The following is a 23,993-nucleotide window of genomic DNA, read 5'->3' as shown; positions in this document are numbered from 1 at the left end:
CAGAAAAATGCTTTAATGAGTGCAACGTGCTTGCCAAGTTTTTATTAGTGGTGAGTAATTCTCTTATCGTGTTCCCACAAATACCTGAAAACATGAAGGAAAGTTTTTTTGTTTGTTTCTTTTTTAAAAAACAGACAAAAAACCAAAACAATGACCGGATTTACAAAAAATGAGAAAACATTTTGTTTACCGTAACAGCCTGAAAGAGGCAGTGTTTGCAAGATCATTTTTAAACACCTGTTATTTGTAATTACCTGATTATACTTTTAACATAATAATAAGTGTGTATAGGCTTACAAGCGTATTGAGTCAGTGATCTTTAGCAAATGGCTCAAACTATGAAGAAACCCTGCTAAAACACTTCACTCTCCTTTAGTACCAGCAGATAGCAGTAAAGCACCACTCAGACAGTAGTTCTGCACAAGCATATACACCCTGCAAAATGGGGAATGTCTGTGGTGCTCAACCAAATCCTACAAAGGTGGATCTGCATTACAAAGTATATTTCAATGTGAATCCCTCACATAAAGTACTGCAGGTAAACATCAAGTAGATAGTTCATAAATAGTTTACATACCTGTTACATTGTGGAGGTTGATTACACCATCGATTGCCCATGCAAACTATGACAGCGGCACCCTTTAATGTGAAACCATGGTAACAAGAGTATAGAGCAACCAGTTTTCGAGATGTAGAGGACAAGATATAATCTCCATTGTTGATCTGTTTAGGAAGGCCACACCGTTTTAAGTCTGGAATTGGGTAAAAGTTTCTCGTTAATATGTGGCAGAAAAAAGGAAACCAATTTAAGGCAATGATTTTTTAAATAATAGGCGAAAGATTCGCCAAAAATTTCACAGGCTGACCTTCGCCCATTTCGTCTTTCCAAGCTTCCAAATTCATTGAGGGTATCTGATCACAGGAGACATAATGAGATGGATACTTCCCCAATCTGAAAGGATCAAGAGGAACTATCCCTATGTCGCTATTATCACAGATCAGATGGGATAGAGAAAATTTTAAAAGTTCCTCCTTCTGTTGCTGGGTGAACACACCATCAGCTTCCCACCAAAACCTGAAAATGAAAAATACACAAGTTTCACTGAAGCCTTGATTTCATTTGAATGTTCAACCTAGACAAATCTTATGTACCTGTCACCATCACGGAGCACTTTCATCTGCCTTCCAATCAGGCAAGCAAAGAGAGGACCAGTTCTTGAGCCAGGCAAAAGCCTTTCAACAAGTCCTCCTGGATATACATCGATATTGTCGGGATGTTTGTATATGTCAAGTATTCTCTTAGCAACCCTGGAGTCTCCCACGGCCAGTGACAAATCATCCAATGTCTTAATGCGCTGCAATCCACAGAATTCCCTCCAAAGTGACAAATATCTGTCTAATCGCTGAATCCAAGAATTCTCCAATATGACCGAAAGATTTTAGCACAGTGTCATTTAAAAGTGAATATATTCATTTAAATTTGGATGTCTTGTCAAGAGTTCTCTTTATGAAGACTACGTACAGGAAGCTATTAAAGCTTAGCTAGAAACAGGAAGAAATGGGACGCCAGCTGTCCAAATAAAACCCATTCAGCAGAACTGCTAGAGCTCACTGCAGCATCTTTCTCTGATTTCTCTGACACAAAAATATGAGCTTGACCAAATGAAAACAACCCATTGATTTAAAACTAAAGTCTAAGATGGTCTGTCTTGTTTTTAGTTGTGCACAAAGTTGTCTTTCTTATTGTCGTATTTTTTTTTTTTTTTTTTAAAAGCTTTTGCTTAAATTAATGCTGTCATTGACTAGAAGTTAAAGACATATAAAGATACAAATAAAGAGAGTGAAAAAGATAGTCTTGATAACCGTTTTACTAAAAGTTCCAGGGAAAAGGCATGGTCCTTGGATATGAGATTTAGCACAGCTGCACTGGAACTGCAAAAAGCTTTTTTCACATTGGTAATAACTATTCCCAAGAGTCTGATGTGTAAAGTCAGTGGAGTTAAACTAGGCAATGCAAGATTTTGGCACCTTTCAGACACAAGGCAATTCAAAATGCTTCAAAAGATTTAAGTACAGTAAAAAAAAGATTAAACTTGCATGGAAAGTCAATAGAATGCATTGCAAAAAAATAGAAAAACGTTGACCTATGAGTGAGCACGAATGCCACAGGCTTTCCTGCTACAGGCATAGGTGCTCTGTGAATCTAAACCAGCACTTTTTACAGCTTTAAATATATTCTCATGCAGCATTATATCACAAAATTAGCATTCAGTTTCTTTTCAAAGGCATGAAATATGAAATAACCAGATAACTTTGAGAACACGTCATATACAGATCAACTGTTGAAAATGTTGAAAAGAATAGCTCAATTTCCATTTTGTCAAACATTACTTGTGAAGCAATTAATACCTTTTAAATTATTTGTTCTCACTTTCATCTTAGTCCCTTTTCAAGTTATCGCAAAGCACTTTTTTCCCCCTCAAGTACAGACGTTGTATTTTAAGTGAATAACAGATTGTGTTCCAGGAGAATCAGTCTGTGCATATTTTCAGCCATTTTCCCTTTGAGATTTCCTGTCATGTAAAAACGTAACTAAGTTGATGCTAGCTTCCCATTCTATAGCTTTAACATCATTGCTAAATGTTAAAGAAAAGTATTGTGACAAAAACGAATGAAAAGAAAAAAGGGAAGCATGTAGAGTGCAGGTGAGAGAATCAGGTGATATTACTTTCTGATTTCCTGAGTTCGTGTCATCATGGAAGCTGGAAGAAATGCCAGACTGCAGGGCAAGTAAAATCCACCTGATTGATATGATTATTAAACTGCCTATCTGATTTAATTATTTATTAACTCAAGATGCAGGAAGCCAGTGACTGGCGACCTATCCAGGATGTACCCCGCCTCTCTCCCTATGACAGCTATATATGCTATGTAGATTGGTTCATTCATGGATGGGTGGATCCTGGTTAACGTGTGCTTATCACAATCAACCACTGCTGGGCTGCTGTGGACAGTGACTTTAAATTGGAACATCAAATTGGTGCAGAGTACAGAGTACTCTGCTGTAAAACAAGCAGCATAAAAGAAGGCTAAAAACTCATGCGAGTTCTTCCATACAGTATATATGCAGCCCTAACAGATCTCTACAGCTATGCAGATAGTGCTCTCTCACCTGGAAAATGAATCAAAAGATCATTTTTGCTGATTACAGCTCACGCTTTGGTACAGTTCTTCCCCATAAACAAACTGTGCAACCACAGCCTGGATGCCACACTTTTTGCTTTTTTTTTGTTTTTTCTGGCACCCATGTGATTATAATGGATGTGTCCCCTGTTGAGTAGAGGTGATTATTCTTCATATTTAGCAATGGCTGTGGAAATTTGGCATGACATTAAGAATAAAAAAATCAGGAGATCAAATCCAGTCTTTCCACCTTAACCCGACTCACCATGCTCTCATTTACTTCCCTTAAGACATGAAGGGATCTGAACAGAACTGCACACAATAACCTAAATCTGACTCTAGCTGCTATGACACTATTGAACTCATCTATCATTCTGCACTAATGCTTCAAACGCACCTGGCTGTATAGGATTCTTTCACAGTGCTACTTTCTATATTGCCGTTTTCTTGTGATATTCTGGGTTGTTTTTTCTTTCTTTCTCATGACTCCTCTTGTGAGGGGATTATTTGAATCTGCAAGTTTGCTCACTTAGAGAAATGCTCACGAAGCAACAAGACCATCAAAAAGCTTGGTGGGAAGATGACAACTGTTGGTGGAGTTGTTTGGAAATGGAAGAAATATAAAACAGCCATCGACAGACCTTAATCTGGAACTCCGTGCAAGGTCTTGTTTCATAATTTTGAGGATGGTGGTGGATCAGCCCAAAACTACACAGGAGGAGCTTGTTCATAATCTGAAAGCAGTTGGGACCACCGTCACCACCATGAACACCACTGATAAGGCACTGCCGACAAGTTCCCCTGGCTAAAGAAGCCATATCTACACGCCCATCTTAAGTTTGTCTGTTTGCCAGTGAACAGAGAAGGCTTGGGGAAAAGTGCGAGCTCTTTGCAATCAATTCGACCTAAGAGAGTATGACTCAAAGAGCACCACCCACACAATCAAGCACAAAGTCGGGAACATTATGCTTTGGGGTTGTTTTTCTGCTGCTTCAGTGGACAGGTCCATGTACCATATAATTATCGACAAGAACCTCCTTTACTTTATTAGAACACGATCCTATGGAAGAAGCTGAAGCTTTGAGTTGCCAAACAGAAGCAAAGAAACCTAAAAGTTTTACAGAGTGTCTTTCGAGTTGTGTAAAAAAAAATGGTGGCAAAGTACAACAAAGGGTTCACTGCAGTGCTTGCCAACAAGGGTTTCCCCACAAAGTAGTAGAGTAAGTTATGTTTTGTTTGGGGATTAAATGCTTATTTCATTCAATGACTCTCTCCATTAAAATAGAACTACCATAAAATTAGAGACAGTTCATTTTTTTCTTTTCTAAGTGGGCAAACTTACAAATTCAAATAGTTATTTTCACCAGTGTATATTAATACAAACTTTATCCTCACAGACTGTCAACTTTAAAAAAGATGCACAGCTATTTCATGCATTGAGGTGTGTGGGATATATTGATTACCAATCTCAGAAAAAAAGGGACTTAACTTTCAAGCTATAGCTGCAGTCTTTTTTTATACATGTCATAATGAACGTGAAGTTTTGTTTTCCACCACCTGCGTTCTACCTGTCTGCTCTCTTTTTTGAGCTTTTACCAGCTTGGCGTTCCTCCATGGTGCCTTTTTTCTTTTCAGGGATAACTTTGATCTTTGTGGGAGCAATGGCATTAATGCAGTCAAAACTTTAGAACTGAAACAAGATCATTGACAGGAGCAGAAGGCAGAGCTGGCTTGGGCATGAAAGCTTGGGTAAATAATGCACAGGTGTTTCCGGTGATATAGAGCTTTATGATTGCCTTGGTTTTTATTCTCCTGGTGTCAGGAGAGACGGTAAGAAGAGAAAACGCAGAAATGAGGAGAAAGGACAACATCAGTCACTGATCATGTTGTTTGCATGCTTGGTGAGAGATTAAATAAATTTAATTCCCATACTGTGTTATTATTCCTTTAAATGAACACAAATAGCGTCCCAGAATCAGTGTGAAATGCTCTGGGATGCTCAGGGGAGTGATGTGTTTGATTTGGATCAGCGTAGATAATGTTTTTGTGCTTATCAGGCTTTATGACTCATCTGTCAGCTTTATAATAACAAATCAAGAAAAGCAGGATTGTTTGCCAGATCACTTCTTTTCTTTTTCTTTTTAAACAAATACCAGAATTCATGTTGTTCTTGTATTGTTAGTTTTAAAATTTCACTCCTATATCTACTTCGTCCTTGTGGGCCTACATAGCTCCAAGCTAAAAAGTAATTTATTACAGCACTGCTCATTCCTTATTGTCCACACTGTAAGGAACCAGGAAGCAACAACAGAGTACTCATATTAATGACCACCCATTAAATATGTCAATGGTCACTAAGAAACACAGTTTGTTGACAAAGGGAAGGACAAATGATGTGGGTTTTTTTTGTTTGTTTTTTTAAACAGGGTGTGGAGTGGTTACTGTCGCTTTGATATGACGAGGATAATCTAATGGCATTTGAATGACAGATCTGACTCTCAGCCAAGATCTTACCTGGGAGGCCGTGATCTCGTCCTCTCTGCAGGTTCAGCGCAGCCAGGTCCATCTGCTTCAGTGTATCAAGGACCACTAGCCTCTCTGTTACTTCATCAGCCAACAGCATGTCTGCGCTAACAGCTGACGCTGCAGATCCAATTACGCCTCTCAGGACTGGTTCAATCCCCCCTAGAAACAAAAGCCTATTACTTATTTTTCCAGAGTCATTAGTATTAATTATTATTTATAGTTCATGTGTTGTTGTGGGTTGCTGTTAAGACTGTGACTTTGTATTTCTTTTTTGTTTTTTTCTCTATTAAAAAGATAATATATTGCAATGTTATTAAACTGTGAAAACCTCATTCATTTTTTTGGAATACAGCCCGACTATAATCCAGGGGTTGACCACAATGACAAGAAAAACAACATATGGTTGGAAGGTACTGTTTTCTCTGGACTGGATGCTTTCATTGTTGCTGCTCAGAAATGACTCCCGGGCTTGGATTTGGTACTTCCCAGGGGCCCTCCATTGTCCAAACATTTCTTTTCAGCAAATAGAATGAATGGACTGTTGAGGATGAACATGCTGGTTATCATGACAATACATTTTTATAGTTTTATAAAAGTAATAAACATGGTTTTCAGTTGTAAGGCAACTGAACACAGCAAGGAAGCAGCAAGGTAACAGCTTCAGCCACTGGAGGTCAGCAAAACATCCCAACTGGTGTCAAGATAATATTTGAGGTAGCATAATTCATTTAAATGTGAGACCAGCTGGTGAAGAGCTAAGTAGACCACATTTTATTGTACAATGTCATGGGGTCAGGGCAGTAGAAATAATAGGATCCACAAAGTCAATCTACCCAGATGACATTTCTCAGCAGAAAGGCTGAGAAATGTCATCTCAGTCTTTCTGCTGTGACGCACCCATAGTGAGCATCACAGTGGAGATGCTCACTATGGGTCCCAGTAAGAAAAAGCAACACAAGGTTTTCTGGGTCAGTGAATTGCTGTTAATAGGTTTTTGTGCAGTATGGTTTTAATGTACTATAAATATTATTGTGAATTGGCCATAATATAATATAGTATGAATATTATAATATATAACTATTTGTTTTGTGTTTGTTTTTTATTTCAAAAATGGATGTTGAAGTTTTAAAGTGGATTAAATATCTCTCATTATTTTTATATTACAAAATATCAAATGAGATTCATGAGAACCAATTGCAACATTCTGACAACATAAAAGATCGTTTTAACTGCTTCAAAAGACGATGAATGATGACGTATGGAATGGCGATGGCAAGTGGAGGTCGATCGCAGAGCCACTGTGGGGAAAAAATGACACTTTTCACAGTCGCATTCTGTCAGTGCATCAAGCTCCATCCGTGATACACGCTGGATCTCCTCCAGTGTGTCCAAACAGTGACCCATCAACTTGTTTTTCATTTTCAAGAAGTGGACTAAGTTGCAGAGAGCCAAATCCGACAAGTGGTCCAGGTGGTGAGCGAAGATTCTGTTGGTGTGGGCAAAAAAAAAAAACGTCCTATGTTTTCAGTTAGCTCTGAGCCAGCATGAGATGTCCTTCTGGCAAGCACTGCAGTTCAGATCGTTTCTTCTGAATGCTCTCCCTCAGGACATAACAGTCGAATTTGATACCGGCATTCCCACCCTGGGGGATGAATTTATGGTGCACAGCCTGATGAAGACTAAGGGAAAGAAAGAAAATAAACAAGCATACTCTTGATCTCACTACTCACCTGATGTGCTCAATCTAGGTTTGGAAATTGATCCTTCACACAAAATTTGAGCTAGTTTGAAACAGAACAGAATGTTTGACTTCCAGGATAAAATTGCACACCATATAGCATATGTGGTTGTAACAGTATTTCCAAAAGCATGGTACAGGAATGCTGGAGGCTATCTGGCACATGCCAAAGAACATGATCTTCAATGTGAATTTCAGCCAAGTAAGTGTTCTAATTATTATGGATCTGTTTTTCACACTTTGCACACAGCTATGACCTTAAAATACTTTTCACTGTATGGAAATACAGTGAAAAGTATTTTAAAGTAAAAATGAAAACACCTCAAACTTTTGTAAGCAGACCCAGAAATTCTGATCTTTAGGATATGATAAAAGGTGAGTGTGTCACAGTTGTTCATCGATCCATCCATCCACTTCAGGTTATCCACTTCAACATCACAAGGGAGCTACATGTCGAGCCTATTCCAGCTATCAAGGGGGCAAGAGGTGGGGTGCCAGTCTGTTGCAGCATCAACACAGAGAGTCATGCGCTGACTCATATCTACAACCAATGTAGAATCAGTCGTTAACCTAACCTTATGCATTTGGGGGGGATACTGGAGAAAGCCAGAGTAGCATGCAGACATGAAGAGAACAGCAGAAAGACTGTGCGTGGCATTTCTGATTTTGTTGAGACTCAATGTATCATTTTCATTCCCAGCAGGCAAAGAACTCTAAAAAAAACAAGTATACACAGCCTCAACCTGAATAAGCTGACCACTGAAGTATTTAGTAGCTAGAAAACAACATATTTTCTGAAGAATTTGAGAGCTCTAATCCAAGTATGAACACTGAACCCACATTCCCCAGTGGTCATGAATACAGGTGGGAATGAATATAATTGTTGCAGGCTTAGAAAAGAAGCTGGTTGCAACATTTTACTTAATAATTTAGACAAAGCATATTATTCTTTTTCAGATTTAAAGACTTAACAAACATACAATTGCTCTCTCATATAACCCATCACAATCATCAGAATGATTTACAGTCTTCTTGCTGTTATTTAATATTGAGGAAAACAGTGAATAAAAGAAATGTGGCAAAACAAAATATATGCAAACGTCGGAAAGCTAAGCTACACGGCTGGACCAAACGTCCAAGTGGAAACTTGACACTACTCACTAATACATGTGTCCCTTTGCTGCTGTTTGGGTTTTCAGTTAGTTTGATCATAATGGTCACAATACCAAAATGTTCTGCTGAAAAATGTATAACCTTAATGTTCTGGTCAAATTAAAGAATAGGTTAAAACATGAAGTGGCAATGAATAAAAAAAAGGTCCCTATACAATCGATTATTCTTCCTGTGAATGGGTGCACTCTGTATCGCTCATTTTCTGGGTTTTTTATAGAAAACAAAAATTCCGATCCTGCTAGTGTAAATTTTTTTAAACTGCATGTATGCAGCTGATTCTGGAGCTGACCTAAAAAGAGTATTTTTCGTCTTCCTCTTCCTTTCTTTCGGTGTGTTTACTGTGCTTGCAGGATGTGTTATTGGTTTCCATTCTCATATGAGTGCACTGACCTTCTTTGACTATTCTCCATGGACTGAATAAAGTATTGTGCAGTCTCAAGTGGGGGAAGCGCTCATCCTCCTGGAAGCTTTCATTCAGTCTGCAGAGGATTGGGGAGATGGTAGCATGGCCGAACCTGAATGCGGCTGCGGCGAACACGTTGGCGATAGAGGGGTCCACAGATGGATCGTACCCCCTGTAGGGACCAATGTAATGTTTGAAGGACTCTGGGCCAATGATTTTTGGAGCATAGTCTCTTAGGGTTATGATCTGGGAATAAAAAAAGAAAACGGATGGACATCAGAAAAAGGGAAAAAGCGCAAAAGATTTTATGTGTCTATCACCAAATTCTAAATTCTATACTGAGTTTGAATAGAAGCATACTTTACAAATAAATACAAAATATCCTCTTTGAATGCCTGAAATGATATCTGTGAATGTGTATATACATACAGCTAAAGGAATCCCTGTAGGATTACCAGTGAAATGTCTACTTGTATAATAACCCTGGCTGTGATTGCACGCTTGTTTCCTCACGGTTTACTGCAGAGAATTTCATCTGTCCTCATCACTATTTATAAATGCCTCACTTCAGCATCCGAATCTCGACTCATGTCACAAGGGTGCAACCCCACACACACAAAAATGCACGGAAGCCAACACATACATTAGTGAGATATCGTCCATCATTTTTACATCAGTTAGTTATTTATTGCAAAAGGAAGCACTGGAACCACACACAGTAAAATAACCAATTTGGATTTTATGCACATTTTTTAGATGAAATGATTAGAGCACAATGGGAAAGATGGAAAAACCAGGTATTCCCCTCAGGGTTTATGTGGCCCACACAACCTTCACCAATACAGAGTTTAGCAGGTCTAAACTCTGTACTGCCTAAACAGAAAAAAACAGGAGGAAAAAAGAAAAGTCAGAGAAAAGTCACAGTGACAACTGACAGAAAATCAGCTCAAATTCATATAAGATTTTTTATGAACTCAGGCCACATCACATCTGGAATTTGGCTCCTGGAAAAACAATTCAAAGAGGTTTTGAGCATGACTGAAAAGTGAGAAAAAAAAACTTTCCTCAGGTTCAAGACAAGAAACTGAAGTATCTACCAAGTACAGGAGCCCAGTGAGTCACATATTACAGGATAGTAACCAAAACCATATATTAGACTATTGCAGTCCACCAATTACAGATCAGACAGGCTGATCAGACATTACATTAAAACTATCAACAAGTGAAGTTACTAAAATTCATCATCATATTAAACTGGAATGTGCTGCTGGTAACACTGATGCAAACCGTTTACTCATTCCATGGCGACTCCAGCAGCCTCCCATTGCAGACACATGCAGATACATCACAAAACTGCAAAATAATTACTTAAAAACAGGAAATATCCCAAGGTTTGAACCCTCAATCCACAGAGGGCCCACTTTACAATTCACAGGTTGCAAAGGACCAACTGTCAAACACCTTAATGGATCTCATTTCCAGGCCTCAGTGGGTCAAAGCTGTTTTAGCAGCGTGAAGGCCACGTATACAATCTTATGCAGGTGGTTTTCATGTTGTGGCTGATGAGTGTTGGGTTTAGTATTCCATTTAATGAGCTTGTGCTTGTGTTCAACCTTTCACACACTTCATTTTATCTCCTTTACAACATGCCAGGCTTTTTTTTTTTTTGCTTGAAATTTATTCCTCACCTTCTAATTCACCCAGCTGCATTATAAGAAGAAGGCTCCTGGAAATGTAATCCATACTGTACTAGGGGTTAAAAGCCAGGCTTGGGATGGCCTTTGATTTTTCTGGCTTGGAGAAAGCCCCAAACCTTAATAAAAGTGCAGTACGGAATTTTAAAAGAGCTCCTTTAATAAAATAACAAGTAAATTCACAGAATTATTTTCTAATTGTTATTGCACGCTGTATGATTTGCAGTTGAATTGAATTTTCAGATAATGAAGCTCATAAATGTGATGCTGTTCAACAGCTGAGGCTCTTACTTAATGGACTGAAGCACTTTAGGCGAAGCAGGTCTGGCCCTTCAAACTGTATCGTTTTTTTTCTCCTTTCTTTTTAACAATAATTCTCCCGCTATGTCTCTCCCACTTTACAAATAAATAGAACATAATGATATTGCCTCTACACTTCTGGAAAAGCAAAAGCCCTTCACAACTGTGCACTGTGATTGAAGTCAGAATGAAACCAGATGTTGTTAGCTGATCATTTCTTGTTTCCTGCAAATAATAGGCTTTCTCTCTGTATTGAAATGGCTTCTGACCTTTCAGTCTGTTTGTTCTGCAAGTCTTGTAGAGTGATGTTTTGAAGTGGCTGCCCACAAACAGTCTACTGGAAACAAAGTACGGATAGTTTCACCTGCCTGCTCCCCACTGTTTTCACTCACAGCCTGAGCTGCAGATTTTATGTTACTTTTTTAGTACATGGGAATATTTAATGATACAAAATAATAACACAAACCTTTTGCTGACTCGGGTGTAAAGCTTTTCATTAAGTTGTTTCCATATGGTGACCTATTTAAGTGTTTTCTTCTAATTAGAGTACGTTGTGAGTGTGTGCATTTCTGGCTTTGATTTTTATGTCCATGCTAAAATGTGTAATCTTCAAAGAAATGTTTTCTGTATATACTTTAAACACACCCAGTCTCTGTTAGTGTTGTAGCATACCCGGTGTAGGAGGAGCAATGCAGTACGACAGCCACACGGTCAAACAATGTAAACATCCATAAAATATTTGCTCGCATTCCTGTTGATGTCCAACCAGAAGAAAACAAATCTCCATTTCTATGCAGATCAGTTAAATTAGATTTTTATAATTAGTATTCCAGTACAGTTAGAATGGAGGGGGCAACTGACCAATATTTTTGGATTGATAACTCTGACATAAACAGTGTAGCCACAGAAACATACTACGTCTGCAGGTATGCATCAACTGGCATCCGCCTTAAAACACTTCCCAGCCTAATTGCTACCTACAGTACCTTTGGCCTGAAAGTGGGTTTTTCTGTTAGCAATTACTGATGTAGTGCATAATTTAAAGCATTAAAGTTGTGCTTTTACAGTAGCTTGTCAAGAATAATGCAAAATGAAAAACAGCATTCTAAAAAACACTCACCCCGTGTGAGCTTGTTTGTCGGGAACAGCTGCAGGAGGATTTTAAAGTGGGGTGGAGGGGGTGGAGGGCTTCGTGAGAGCTGTTGGGATTCAACCATATGGACCGAAAAGCACAACAAGGAGCTGATAGCTGCTGAAAGGACTGCAGTTAGATGCTTTTCCCCCCAGAGGGACACAATTACAGCAAACTTCCACATTACAGGAAGACATTTCAGTCCTGATATTAAAGATCCTTCTCAGTGGCGCTGCTATGTATGCCTCAATTATTATTAAGAATTAGAAGTTAATAGCTGTTGCAGGTAAGTTGTTTAGACAAGTGTTACCGAATGGTTTCTCGAACACTCTTGCATCTCGAGTGACCCTGTTTAGTTCCTATCTGTTTATTTTGGTTGGTTTCTTTCTCACCTGATCAGTGATTGACAACGTTAACGACGCCTACATCAAGTTCCAGTATTTTTATTTTGCATACAAGAGCTCACACTTAATGGAAATGAGTCACTGTTAACAAAATTAGTTTCATCTGTGTTTTTTCTCTGTTGGCTCCACAGAAAATGTCTACTGTGGAAAAAAAGCAAACGTGTTTTTTTTTCTCTCTAATTAACAACTCATTAGACTGAAAACCTGATTAACCGTCAACATTTTTACCAGAAAAAGGCACAAAAACTACACCAGTTCCTGAAAACTGAGAATGTCTATGAATAGTCAGATTTGCTTAGGAAAGTTTCACAATTAAAAGCTGGTCAAAATCTCTAAATAATAAGGAAAGGTGGGTCTTTATTACATCTTTTACCAAAAGATTCACTGGACTATCCTTCCTATGAAATGAAAGCAGATAATTACTGCTCTAATTCATGAAAACAGTAAACAAAACGAAGTGGTGCAGATCATGTCAATCTTAAATATAAGCATGTTTTCTGTTTCATGCCATAACCTGCTGATATGTTTTCCATTTTCAAAAACATCCTGTTAAACCCAACGTGATGCTGCTGTAATAAAATCTGCTACTTGTCCAGTTGCTGCCTTGCATGAAGAAAGTAGTGGTTAATAAGTTCTCTAAATCCAGAATATACAGCGTACTAACTGATCGAAGTTCATCTATTTCATGGTCCTGAGTCTTATCTCTTGCAGTTCTCTATTTAGTCCTTTGAGAATATTTTCTCCTGGTGATTCTGACTTCAACTTTTCTTCAGTTCCTTATTTGACGACTTTCGTTCCCTTCGTATCCTGTCTGTTCTAGTCTCATCTTTGTGCTCTGTCTTCTGTATAAAGTCTTTCTTGTCACTATGTTCGTTTCACTCACTATCTTTTTTTCAAGTATGCATTCCTGCATTCTGTTACTTCCTGTTTTATTTTGATAGTCTCCCTTCTGTTATGTTCAGTTTTGCTTCCCTTGTCTCATCAGTTAGATTCAGTTCAGCTGTGTGATTTTCCCCCACACATGTCCACTACCACAGTCACCTTCCTGTGTGTACAATGTCTCAGTCTCCCTTCTCAGAGTGTCAGTTCACCTTCCCTCTGCACTTCTGATGTCCCTTCAGATCAGCTGAGGTAGGTGATTGATCTAAATAATTTTACATTGTTTGTAGAAATCTTAAACAAGGAAAGGAGGATGGAGTTGCATTAGATCATGAAAAATAAGCATATTGTTTTTAGTTTATTATTTCTGGCATATGTTGCATTTTTTTAGTCCAATCTCTGGAATGAAGTGATATTTGAGGACAACAGGTAAAACTGTTGCTGTAAGGAAAAATGCATATGTTGTAGTCCATCTTCTGAACTTTGGGCTTTCATGCATTTCATACATGCATTATACAGTCGAGTGTAAAAGCAGCCTGATCCCCTGAAGTCTGTATGAAGTTTCCTTTCACTTTAAATAATTATTCGATCACAACTTAGCGACTCCTAATCCGGGACTAGATGGTAGATGATGATATTTACTAGAGCTGGGAGATACTGTAATGGTGACTCATGTGGACAATGATTAATTCATAATGATCTCATCCTACCTTTCTTCACAAGTACGTTCTCTGATTCAAACACTGAGAACATTAATCAATCATTAATTCATCACTGGTTGCTCCAACATCAGTTTACATCAAGTAGTAAACCATCATACCAGGTATTTACTCAGTCGCCCTTAATTACTTCAAAGTTACTCCATCAGTATCAAGCTGTTGCTGTCAAGCCTCATACTTTCCAAATGCTTGTGGGATTACATTTTCTACATCTGAAAAAGCAGATCTCCTAGTCTGCAGGCCTTGCTAAAAACAGTCAACAAATCTGTCATGTATTAAAAAGTTCTTGTAGTTTAGTTTTGAATTCTCTTACTCCCCCTTCTGTACTACTTTAATTCTTTTTTTTCTCCCCCTTTTGTTAAAATAGATAACGGTACATTCTGCTGATTTGCAGGCTGGTCAGACTAGATAGTCCCCCACTTTTCACTCTGCTTCCAATACAGGGATTTTCCAAGCTGGTCATAGCTTCAGTATGTAAATCCTTTACCTGCCTTTTATGCTTCATCCTCTCAAATTATTTAAAGAACCCTTCCACCTTAGGCCATCTCTTTTTAATATTGTAAATCTCTTTCCCCTTGCATTGTCCCTGAGTCACCTGAAAATACTAGTTTCTAATCCACTGCTGTAGTCAAATGTCAGCACACAAAATCTGACTTATTTTCCCCTTGCTAATAAAATGTTTGGGGAAACTTTAAGATAGCGCCAGGGTCACCGCTCCCCTTCGGTATAAGCAACAAATCCTTTGCATTCAATCATAAAACATTTTCTTCGTTACTTTTCATGAAGAATGTACACACGCTTCCTTCATCATTAATCGCCCTCTGCCTGAAGCTGAAAGGAATAGTCCAATCAGTCATTGTAGTGCACAACGTGCCTGCACCCAACACCACTGAGATGGTAACAATTTCTGCTAAGCTCTGAAGCCTGGCCTGCCACAAAATGTGCGATCTCATCTTTAGCAGTAGTAAAAAGCGTATCTATTGGATAATAAAGACACATAAATATAAATAAAATGAGAGAGCCATCATAGCTGTGATGCCATCTGTTACTTCATTATCAAGAACCTACAAAGAAAGAACAGACTCGTGTTTTGTTTGGAGCAAAACTGAGGAAATGTAGCTGCTTGCATTTACTGGCTGTTTCTGTGGACTGGAGGGACACAGTGCTACAAATACACTGACCAGTTCAGTGGATACGTCAGTTTCCAATTTGAAATCAGGCAGATAATTAACAGTAATTATTTGGGGACATGTTTCTGCACAAATTAATGGTAGCTAGGTTTCTTAGCTGTTTGGTGCTGGGCAAGATTCTTAGAGGAAGCTTCAAAACAACTGCTGGGTAAAGGTGTTGACTGGAAAAAAAATAAGGTGATTCGCATGATAATTTTCTGTTGTTCTGTCTCTAGCGACTACAAGCAGAGACTTGCAAATATGTATAATATTAATGTGAACGGTGTTTAAGATAAAATGGTTCCCTGCAGCTAATTTATACCAATTTATGGGCTTAGGAGTTGCAGTTTTCAGATATGAAAACTGCAGCATCACCAGCAATGACAGCAAAGCAGGGAATTCCATGGCTGGTTGATCCTCACAGTCATCAGACTTAAAACAGCAGCTGTCAGGGTCGGACAACTTCTGAATTCATTAAATCAGCAGAGCTTTCCCCATAGAGAAGGCTTTTCACTGTTTATCTTCATAATGTCTCGCTCAGCTCGCAGAGGGAACTGTCATTCTTATACATGGCGCTAAAACAAGAACTCCATCTTCACTTACTGTAAACGGCACAAAAAGCCACATTGCTGAAGATCTCACACGCTTCATCAACCCTAACTCAAGTTTAATTTATTTCTCGACCTTGGAAATCGAGTAGTTGCTGCTTTGGAGCTGTTAGTAATAACCTCAGATACTACTGCAAAAAGACTTATGGAAATAATGTTATTGTTACAGGGACTTAACAACATTGAAGCTAGATAACACAAATCAATTTAACTACAGGAACGTCTTAAAGACATAAATGTCTCGCGTAATGTTCTTTTTCCAAATTCAGACCAAAATGTAATTATTGTACTGTACTATAAAGGTCTCAAAAACATGGAGTCTAACAAGATACGCACTTGGGATGGGATTACCTTTGCCACCAGAAACACAGTGAGGAAACTTGGAGTGATTTTTGATCGGGAGAAGTCAACATTCATCTTGAAAACAATGCAGGACTGCTTTCTTTTATCTGATCAGTGAAAAAGAGAAAATCCTCTAAGTGATGTTGAAAATCTAGTTTGTGCTTTTGTTACTTCTTCAGTAAGGTCTTGAATAATTAGACCAGGGGTCCCCAATCCCAGTCCAGGAGGGCCGGTGTCCCTGCAGTTTTTAGATGTGTCCTTGATCCATCACAGTTGATTTAAATGACTAAATTACCTTCTCAACATGTCTTGAAGTTCTCCAGAGGCCTGGTAATGAACTAATCATGTGATTCAGGTGTGTTGACCCAGGGTGAGATCTAAAACGTGCAGGGACACCGGCCCTCGTGGACTGGGATTGGGGACCCCTGAATTAGACTGTGGTTCACTAAATGCAGACTGGGAGGCAGAGCCTTCATCTTTCAGACCTCTCTCCTGTGGAACCAGCTCCCAGTTTGGTTTCAGGAGACACACACCCTCTCTATTTTTAAGGTTTCGTTTTTGATGAAGCATATAGTTGAGGCTGTATCAGGCGACCCTGAACCATCCTTTAGTCTCACTGCTACAGACCCATACTGCTATTGTACCTACAGTGTCACTTTTTAATGTCAGATAGGTTTAAAATGAAAAACACAGTAAATGGAGACAATGTTGTCTAAGACACTTTTTCTGCCTCAGCTTTAGGGATACAAGATTTTTATTTTTAAAAAGTGTATAGGTTATAGGTTTCTATACTTGTAGATTGTCACAAGAGCATACATGTCGTGTGTTGTTTTATTGTATGCCTGCAATTTCTGTGCATCACAGAAATACCAGAGTTTTGTTTTCCATGTGCACAGCAGCTTCAGACACAATACAGTCAATGCGTTATAACCTCAAGTAACTTCAAATGAAAAGAATCGCTTCTTTTCTTTTATACATCTCATTCATATCAGCTCTCCCACGTAATTGTGACACACTCGCATCTGCAGACTCTGAAATCACTGTGCTCATAAATGCTAGATTAGTTTGTTCCCCCTCAGGCATCATTTGTGTTACTCGGCAGAAGCTTTATAGCTGCGAATCACAGTAGCTTTTATTTTCATCATATTCTGCGTCTAGTGTCGTAGCTACGCTTATTTAACAGCGCTGGTGATCGAGGACGGTATGTCCAGATTTTAAAGTCTAAAACGCCCCACTACTTGTGAATCCATTAGAACTTTATTGTCTTGCCTTCACACAGATTAGAGCACAACCTGCATTTCTTTCATTTCTAAACCATCCCTCTCAAATTTGATCTAGTACCCTTTTGAAGCTTTTTCAAAGGTTAGCGTGCCTGTGAATGCAAACGGTGCTTCTTCTGTGGTAATACTAGGCAGTTAATGTTAAACATTAAATAGCAGAAATTGAATTATGTTTGTTTTCCTTGAGCGGCCAAGCATGCAAAACTGAAAGTAGCTTTAGGGTGGGACAGGGGTTTGACAAATTTTAGATTTAGTTTTAAATGACTAAAATCACTATTAGCCTACTTGAGATGTTTATAATAAAAACAAAATTGGCAATATAAAAAGTCACACAGGCCTGGAGACGGTTGGCAACCACTGGTCAACTAGGAAAAATGTATTTCTTGACCGGTTGGCGAGTGGCTGCTGGAAACTGCTGACTATCAACCTCATGTGAAGGCAGGTGAATCTGGTCACAGAGAAGGTGCTGTGACAAAACTTTCCTGTGACTGCTTTGGTTACTTGCACAGTACTGCAGTTTGCATGGGAGATGCTGACTCATCGCAAGTACTTGCAAAGTAGCCTTGAGAGTGCGAAAACTTGAAAGAGAAAAAGTGTGATGCAACCTGGAAATATAGAGTTTACAGTGCTGAAAGCTTTTTTGCCTTTCTGCTGCAGATTGCTGCTACATTTCAAAATGTGCAACTTTTATTCTGAAATGACAGATTGCAGACTTTGCATAAATGAATCTGAGCAGAATCCAAAATATTAGCCTAATGAATTCATCAAATTAATCAGTCTAATTACCTTTGTGTGCCTACTTGAGTGCTAGTAAATTAACATTTTGGATACTTTCTTTTAAATTCAGTAGTTTGTTCAATGAATTACATGAAATGTCAACTGAAACTGAATTTTTTGTGTCACTTTTTACATCTGATTCAGTTGGGTTTGGTTGTCACTTACCTGGTGCAGTGCACCTATGATCTTACGAGTCTCTTGGTATATCATCTCTGGGCTCCAGTGACCGTTGATGTGTTTCAGTGCCTCTGCAATTCGATTGTGTTCTCTGAGCCACAGCGTGTGCAAAGAAGTCAGAGGCAGACCTTCGCTGACCCGGTTGTCTCCTGCACTGAAGCATTCAACTCTTTCCCCTTGCAGATCTTGGTGGCAGGCTGATGGCAGCTTGGTTACAAATGGGAGATAAGGCCTTCCTTTTGGATCTTTGAATCGGGCATTGACAGCAAGTTTTCCATTACGGCCAGGAAGGTCACGAAGGAAGCTCTCCAGCTTTTGATTGTGGCCGTAGACAGCAGAAGCATCAATGAATGAAGTCATGGCATTGAGCTGTTGTCGCTGCAGGGCTTGTCTTATACCAGACTGAAAATTGACAAAGCAGTCTGATGTGGAGCGAAAAAATGGCATACAGCCTTGTAGACCATCATTCATCTGCAGAGAGGATAGAATCATTTACTGATCATTTAGTGCTTCCAGTAAACTTTAAACTACTGCTGATCTACCAAATGCATTTGTTGTCGTCTTTGTCATGGAATTTTGAAGGCCCAATTCACATTTGGAAAAGTAAACGTATGTAATATAAAGCAATGCCTTATCCCAGGGTGAAAGGTGTCATTTTGTCAGATGTCACCTGCAAAGTAGGATGGCATTAAAAAGGACTGACTGGGCTCCTGCTAATAACTAAAGGCAGTTGGAGAAGTCTATAACTCTGGGCAGGTGACCGCTTGTCATCTAGCTAGCTGTAACATCTATGCATGGTGTGAGATTTTTCTCATGCACTCGGTCTCCAGATTACCATGGCTTCCATTTTTTCCATAGTTTAAAGCTAGCTGTCATACAAGTACAGAGGGTCCTATAGTACAAACAGGCCTGGTGACAAAAACATTAACACCATGCTCTTGAACTTTTCAAACAAGGATGCACAGCTCTGTCCATCACCACCACCAGGGAGTTCATAGCAACAGAGATTTTAAAGTTTTTGTTTTTAATGTAAATGGGTTTTTTGGGAAGTACTACAATGAACCTATTACTGTGTTATTTTATGTATTTAAATATGTGATTATCTCAGGATCAAACTGGGTGAGCTTCACTGGGCTGCTATTGTGCAAAAGTCCAGGAAAAAAGGGATTTTTTATTTTTTACACAAACAAGTGCAAGCAACAAAAATAAAGAAAATGATGGATTCTCTGTTTACCTTAATAGGAAAGCACGGATGCACATTTTCACACGTTTTTAAACAGTCCACATCTGACCCATCGGTGCTGGTGCTTTGAGGCGTCAGGGTTATGTCATGGGATATATACTGGCCCCAGTCCACCAGCAGCTGAGAATAGGAATCATCTTTCCATTTAGAAGCACTCGTCATTATTTCCCTGCTGACTGTCCGGGCCTGTAGACAAAGCAGGATTTGTATTTTGTAGTGCTCAAGTAATGCAACACATGAAGTATCAAGATGTTGTTCACTCACTGTGAGTCAATAAGAAATGGAATATTAGGACTCTGATTTATTATCTGAAACACTGTAGTAAATTGTTGGCTGGATACAAGTGATGCATATTTGATGAGTTCTCCAACTAAAGGCCCTCACTCTGTGTAATGAATGCATAAATTAGGACTAAAATTGAATTCAAGTGTGAGCAAAACGGTTTCATCTGCTTTTTTGGAAGAAATTATGTTTATCCATATGATAAGAAACCAACTGTTTTTAGGTTATGGATGTAGTGTATACACTAGATGCAATATATAAATGCGGTTCTAATCTATGTCATCTTACACTCTCCTGTGCTCTTCCTAAATTGCTGTGGACGTTATCTGCTGTGAAACAGGTGAAGAAAAATAAATGAAATGCTACATTAACTCAGGGTTTTGCAGGGCGAGCCGGCTTCATTTCTACATTTCTGTAATTTATCCACCAAGACTTTTGTGTCTGTTGGACCGGTATTTTGTAGATTACCGGGGGAAGTTGGAATCCATTATGGAGCCGTTCTGGGTTCCAGCCTTTTGGTTCGCTCTCCCCGTCTTCGTATTCAGCTGGTAGCCATCTGACCAAGGCAGTGTTGGCTGCTCCCCAGCGAGGATTTTGCCTGACAAAGAGAAACATGAAGTGTGTCCAAAAATACTGCCATGCAAAACTGTATAACCCCTTACTGAAAGCATCATCCAGTTTTCTGGATTATTAAGGTTTAAAATGGTGCATTCAGTACATTCATATAAATTAAATGTACAGAAATGACAGTATCTGTTTTGACGGTTAGTTTGTGGTTATGATCCTGTGAGAAACATCATCGTTGCTGCACATTGACTTAGGATCATTGCAACAGCATCATTTTTATGCTCTTAAATGACTGTTTAAAACCAAAAAGGATTGCAAGAACCTGTCATGTATTTATTTTTTTGTTGCCTTTTGCCTCCTCGTCAACAGCTGGCACACACATTACACACAAGATAACTTATCAGCTGGCGGCTGACAAACATTTCATAGTTCCAGCTTCTTGATTTGAGAATTTTCTACTTTCCTTTTAATTAGACATCACAAGCGAGGGAAGAAACCAAATGATAATAAATGCTCATAGGCAAAACATGCCCTCCTTTATCACCATAATTTACAAAATTAACATTATGACAACATTAAGGCTGAAAACTAGCATTTGACCCCAATCTCTTTAGGAAAGTAAAGTAACAAGGAGTCACCCCCCCACATGCCAGACAAACATAAGTATTTTAGACCATGTGCAGGCTTTATCATGTTGGCATGAACATGGGGTTTATCAATGTGTCACCCCCCCCCCCCTTTTTTTTGGCCATTATAAAAAAATAATAATTTAAATAACCCCTGTGCAAGGGTTCTAAAGGGTGAGTTTACCCGCAGAGGGCAAGACTGCCTTGCACCAGGCAGAAAATATACTCTTTAAAGCTGTAAAGTGGGGTCTTTAAAATGGGCAAACTATAGGCTTTCACTTGCTTTTGAAGTCGGACTCAAGTGGGCAGTGCAGGAGTGGAAGTTTTTGAAGGGGCTTAGCTTAGGAAGCAGGTTCACCTGTTCCCCTGCGAGGAAGAGATCGTGGCTCGTGTTGCATTTCAGTAATTAAAAATAATGAGAAATTATGAATATACAAATTATTGATGAATCAACATTTGAAACTTGACAGGTACTTGAATATTCAAGAATGTTGACTAGTTCAGGAAGTTTTTATTTTTAATTGTTTGAGAAATGCTTTACTAAAAACAGCATGCAGTGAAGTGAACATAACTAAATATATTTCATTAAGTTTAAGATGATGCTGATGATTATTAATACATTTATTTGCTACCTGTATGCATCGAAACTATCAAAACAGATAATGGCTTTTCTAATCCTGACATACTGTAGTTTTGCCTGGAGGCCTAATTATGTGCTTGCTAAGACAAAATTTACATTGGATATGAAATGAAGTTTTCATTTAGGGGAAACAGTTGTTCAGATGTCATTTTAACTACCTGTTGTTGCAGAGTCCTGATATCAGTCGATACTTGTAGAGATGGGTGTACCGACAGGTGGCTGGACTTGTAGGAGGACATTTTGACAGCTCTGCAATCAGCTTCAAATGTTTCCATGACAACAGTTGTTCTTGAGCTAGAGTAACAAAGCAGGCAGAGTTGGACTGATTGTTATGAAACTTTTAAATCTGAGCAAACATTATTGAAATTCTGTTGCTGATCATATGTGGCCGGTTAAACTGTTTTACAATGACAGAATTAGTAAAGGTGGTCTGACTAAAAATGTAATGAAAACTTTTCTAAATGTTCCATCCAAGGTGAAACCGAGTTTACTAAAAGAAAGTAATTCTACCGGGTGTTGTGAGCTCCTGATTATATCTCTGTTTCACTTTCTTCTTTAGGACACGAAGAGTCTTTTGGAAAACCTCTGCAGCCCTAGAAATGTGCTTCGTCTCAGGGTCGGCTTGCCGAAAAAATTTAAGCATGTGTTGGGAAGCTGAGGGTTTGGTCCACCTAGCGAGAAAAACAGATAAAAGGGCAGTTAGAGTTCCTTTGATCCTTTTCTGCACAGATTATTTGAGGTAAAACTGAGGCTGACAATCTGTGATGGCGTATTACCGTTGCCTGACGTCGAGTAAGTCTTCATCTACATCATAAAGGCTTTCTTGATGTGATGAAATAAGTAATTCTTTGATGGATGAAGCTGGAAAATGTATTTTTTGATCAGCATGAGACATTTTAAAAATATCATTTGATCTATCATGTTCTTATTCTGTAATGATGATATTAAATATACATGGATCAAAGTAACTTGTTTCTGAGATGCTACAAAGTAGTTCACACTGGGAGTAGTTGAACACCAAAACATGACTAAGTAGATATACCGTTTGAACTAAAACTAGAAAAAGGAATAACAAAAACAATAATTAAATTGACAATTCACATGTGACGTTTCATTTTCAGTTTATCAGTGAAACTGTTCAAGCATCATGCATTTATGTGAGCAGACTAAAGACACGGAGATCTCAGGGAGAGATCTGGGGCATTAAAACACGATGACGTTAATGCTGCGTAAGCACCGAGCAACACTTGTCCTTTTCCACTGCATAAAGTTCAAGTGGCTCAGTGATGAATGCATGACCGGTGCGTTCCTGCACAGCGGTCGGGATTAAAGAAAAAATGGAAGGGGAATGGTCAAAGGGGTTTCAAGGATGGGGAATGTAAAGTACAAGTGAAAACCTGTAGTTTCTTATTACAGTGCAAAACCGATAGTAATCTGAGTAACAACCACAAGTAAAAAGTAACTAAACTGTTTGACTCACTAACAACATGTGAAGGTAGTTAAGCTACAGCCAGTCTTCAAAATATAGTTAAACAACAACAACAACAACAATCTTTATTTATAGAGCACATTTAAAAACCAGCGGTATACCAAAGTGCTTAACATAAGAGACAGAGAAGTAACACGAGTATTATAAGGCCTTAGCAAAGTATCAAATATACTCACAGGCCAATGCCACTAATACAAAGGGGTAATATAAAATGCATATTAGAATAAAAAGATAATAAAAGCACAAGCCACAAAGTACAGCAGATTGTTTTGTTCACTTCTGCCACACTGCTTTGTACTAATGTACAGTACTTTTTAAATATTATGTGGTATTTGAGTCTGTACTTTACTTTAATATTTCAAAATTTAAATATTGATAACTTGAGAACTATCCACATGTGTTTTTAAAACGGTTGATATTTCTAGTTGTTACAAGTGAATTTTCACTGCTTTTCACATACTTAACTTACTTAACTAACTTACTTTAAAATAAATAGATGCCATTTTAGAACATTAAATTAAGTAATTTGTCTGGTATTTGGGCGGCACGGTGGTTTGCGTGGGTTCTCCCCCAGTACTCTCCTCCCACAGCCCAAAGACAGTTAGTGGGGATAGGTTAATTGGAAACACTAAATTGCCCATA

General features: G+C 38.6%; 1 protein-coding gene across 1 annotated transcript; it reads right to left on the bottom strand.

The window, feature by feature from the left end:
• Positions 1-441: 441 nt before the first annotated feature.
• Positions 442-22,666, bottom strand: tpo (thyroid peroxidase). The gene is made up of 11 exons (XM_042214150.1): positions 22,650-22,666; positions 22,410-22,533; positions 22,021-22,184; positions 20,498-20,627; positions 19,739-19,933; positions 18,493-18,975; positions 9,011-9,269; positions 5,626-5,868; positions 1,153-1,249; positions 867-1,075; positions 442-752 (listed from the first exon to the last, which is right to left on the bottom strand). The coding sequence occupies exons 1-11, from the start codon at positions 22,664-22,666 to the stop codon at positions 559-561; spliced, it is 2,115 nt and encodes a 704-aa protein (XP_042070084.1). The 3' UTR covers positions 442-558.
• Positions 22,667-23,993: the final 1,327 nt, after the last annotated feature.

The sequence above is a fragment of the Haplochromis burtoni genome, unplaced genomic scaffold, assembly GCF_018398535.1.
Source record: "Haplochromis burtoni strain Fernald_Lab_line unplaced genomic scaffold, NCSU_Asbu1 Contig_523, whole genome shotgun sequence".
NCBI classification, from domain to species: Eukaryota; Metazoa; Chordata; class Actinopteri; order Cichliformes; family Cichlidae; genus Haplochromis; species Haplochromis burtoni.
Note: the sequence above shows the minus strand (reverse complement) of the source record. Positions and strands in the feature narration are given on the sequence as shown.